Source organism: Benincasa hispida, chromosome 6 (genome assembly GCF_027475165.1).
Source record: "Benincasa hispida cultivar pf3 chromosome 6, pf3_genome.v1.1, whole genome shotgun sequence".
Taxonomy (NCBI): Eukaryota; Viridiplantae; Streptophyta; class Magnoliopsida; order Cucurbitales; family Cucurbitaceae; genus Benincasa; species Benincasa hispida.
In genome coordinates, this window is record NC_143483.1 from 57,207,140 (window position 1) to 57,210,549 (window position 3,410).

The 3,410-nt window shown below is 36.3% G+C and overlaps 1 protein-coding gene across 1 annotated transcript; it reads left to right on the top strand.

The window, feature by feature from the left end:
* The first annotated feature begins 329 nt into the window (after nt 1-329).
* PID2 (AGC (cAMP-dependent, cGMP-dependent and protein kinase C) kinase family protein) lies at nt 330-2,884 on the top strand. Its single transcript, XM_039033512.2, has 2 exons — nt 330-1,080; nt 1,830-2,884. Exons 1-2 carry the CDS (start codon nt 485-487, stop codon nt 2,758-2,760), a joined length of 1,527 nt encoding a protein of 508 aa, XP_038889440.2. The 5' UTR covers nt 330-484; the 3' UTR covers nt 2,761-2,884.
* Nucleotides 2,885-3,410: the final 526 nt, after the last annotated feature.

Genomic DNA, 3,410 nt, shown 5'->3' on the forward strand with positions numbered 1-3,410 from the left:
CAATATATAATAATTTTTTTATAAAAAAAATCAACCAAAATAAAGAAACTAGCTCAAAAACTCCAAAGCACATAAATCAAAATAGTGTTTTTAACCTTTAATTTAATTATTATTTTTGTTTTTTACATTACATAGTAGTTAGTAACTCATAAGTACTCACACACAACTCGCGAGCAAGAAGAAGAAAAAAGTGGCACTTTTTTTTAAACATAAAGTAAAAAATAAAAAAAAGGAAAACAATTATATTTACCAATAATAATAATATTGTACTAAAAAAAGCCCACACTCAAACTTGTCTATATATACACACACATATATATAAAGAAAAAAACCCACAAACCCACAACACAACCACCATCCTCAAACCCTCTCTTCTTTCTTTCTTCTCTCCTTTTGTTAAAACTTTCTCAATTTATTCCTCAAACTTAAACTTTTCTTCGCTATACTGGTGTACCTGTTGATCTTTTCTTCTGTTTGCGCTACGATGGGAAGCATAAACAAAGACGAGTGGTCGGACTACGACAGCAGTTGTTCCTCCTCCATAACCGTCCCCGACTCGACTCGTAGTTGGATGAGCAACCTCAGTTTCGGTAGCCGTCGCCGAAGCAGCAGCTCCGCGGCAGACGGCAGCATCGACAATAATATCCCAACATTACCATTACAGATGATGATGAAGCCACACAAGGCAAACGAAGTGGGATGGGAGGCGATGCGGTGGCTCCGGCGAGTGAAAGGGGAAGTGGGGTTGGAGCATTTCCGGCTACTACGGCGGGTGGGGAGTGGAGATATTGGGAGTGTTTACTTATGTGAGATAAGGAATCCAATGGTGGGGTTACCAAAGTGCTTTTATGCAATGAAAGTGGTTGATAGAGAAGCGGTTTGTGTTAGAAATAAAGAGAGAAGGGCAGATATGGAAAAGGAAATATTGAAAGTGCTTGATCATCCGTTTTTGCCTACGCTTTATGCGGACTTTGAAGCTTCTCACTATTCTTGCTTGGTTATGGAGTTTTGTCCTGGTGGTGATTTGTATGCTGCTCGCCTACGTCTACCCAATAAACGTTTCTCCATTTCTTCCGCTAAGTAAGTTTTTCCTTTTTTTTCTCTCTCTCTCTTTTTTAAATAAAAAAACCAATGCATGTCAATTATTACAAAACGAATTTTAACATGTATCTATTTTCAATATAGTTCCATTATTTGTCTGTTAATAATTTGACAGCTACTTATTTATTTATTTAGTCAAAGGCATAATTTGATAGCTATTTGTTTTGTTCTGAGTTAGGATGTGAGTGATTGGATATTTATGTTTTACCTATTCAACCATGTATGTATTTTAAAGATATTTGAGTGTTGCCTTTGTGCATCTCACTTAATCTCTCAAATATATACAAAACTTAGAATAAAAAGAATTACGTGACGAAGTAAAATTGAACAAAAATAATGATTATGTAAAGTCTAGGTTGCATCTAGTTTCAATGTTTTTCTTTCCTTCACACAATTTTTTTTAGAATTTTGTTAAAATATATATTTATAACATGACAAGTTTTTATTAGATAATTACTTAAATTACAAAAGATAAATGCAATCGAGATAGCAAAAAATTTATTTATTTTTCTTTTTTTCAAATATAATTTACAGGTATATACTCTCAGTAAGGGACTCAAATCTTCATAATATTCTCACTTATTGTACTGAAAATAAAATATAAATCTACTTCAACTAGCTGTAAGATATATTTTCGAGTAAGTGATCAAAAGTCTAAATTTCTTGTACCAAAATACAATATTCTTATGATTTAGCAGTACTAATGGTTTTTTTTTTGTTTGGGACAGGTTTTATGCGGCGGAGATAATTTTAGCCCTTGAATATTTGCACATGATGGGCATAATTTACCGAGATTTAAAGCCGGAAAACGTTTTAGTTAGAGAAGACGGCCATATAATGCTATCTGATTTCGATCTCTGTCTCAAATGCGACGTCGTTCCAAAGCTCATCCGTTGCCGGACCACCGCCTCCGACGACCGCCACGTCAGATCCTACTCCTCCACCACCTCAACCACCTCCTGCGCCGCCGCTCCCATTCAACCTGTTCTCTCCTGTTTCTCCCTCTTCCGTCGCAAAAAATCAACCACCGTCACCACCATCACCGAGCATGCCGCCGCACCCGCCGTCGTGTACGGCGGAGACGGGGACAGCGACGGCGACGGCGAGGAATTCGACCCAGAACCAGAATTAATAGCGGAACCAATAAACGCTAGGTCGAAATCGTTTGTCGGAACCCACGAGTATTTGGCGCCGGAGGTGATTTCCGGCCAAGGGCACGGCAGCGGCGTGGATTGGTGGACATTGGGGATATTCTTATACGAAATGCTGTACGGAAAAACCCCATTTAAAGGTGAAAACAATGAGAAGACATTAATGAACATATTGAAGCAGCCATTAAGATTTCCAAGAATTGGGATTAGTAGCAGCAAAGAGTATGAAGAAATGGTGAAAGTTGAGGATTTAATCAAGAAGCTTTTGGTGAAAAATCCAAAAAAAAGAATTGGAAGTTTAAAAGGTTCAGTTGAAATCAAAAGACATGAATTTTTCAAAGGAATTAATTGGGCTTTAATTAGATCCGTACGACCTCCACAAATCCCCAACAACAATAATCCTAACCTTAATTACTCCAAATACCCTTCTAATTATTTACCCAAATTGAGCAAAAAACAAAGACAACAACCTTTCCAAATCCCTAATCACCATTTTGATTATTTCTAATTACCCAATTTCTTTCTTTGTAAAATCCTATGTAAATAGACAGAAAAAAAAAAGAAAAAAAAAGAAAGGTGTTTTGTTTTGTTATAATTATTTGTTTACTAATGAGAGGGATTATTTATTATTATATTATAGTTTTTTTTTGTTATTTGTTTAGGATTTGTCTTCTGTACTTGTTTCTTCATATTAATTGTCCAAAAAATCCATTTTAAAGTTCTAAAATGATAAATGACCCACATTTGAAAAATATTATTAAATGTCCCTTTGCTAATGTCATGATCACGTGAAGTTATGTTATTGCTCTTCTTTTTTCTTTTTCCTCTTCTTCTCTAGTGCGAGAAATCTTATCTGCACATTGTCTTCTTCTTCTCTAGCTTCTTCTCCTTTGTACGTCTTCTTCTTTTTCTTCAGCACGACGAGTTCATCCGAGCAGCTCTGATGCGACCAATTTTGGTGAGCAAGAGACAAGACAGATGAGTGATTTTGTGGGTGATGAACCGAAGAGAGAGTGAGATGAGCTAGAGCGAGAGACATAGTGATTTGTGAGTGAAAAAAAGAAGAGAGAGCGAGAGATATAGTGATTTGTGAGTAAAAAAAAGAAGAGAGAGCGAGATGAGCTAAACGAGCGAGAGCGAGATTACTTTTCCACGTGC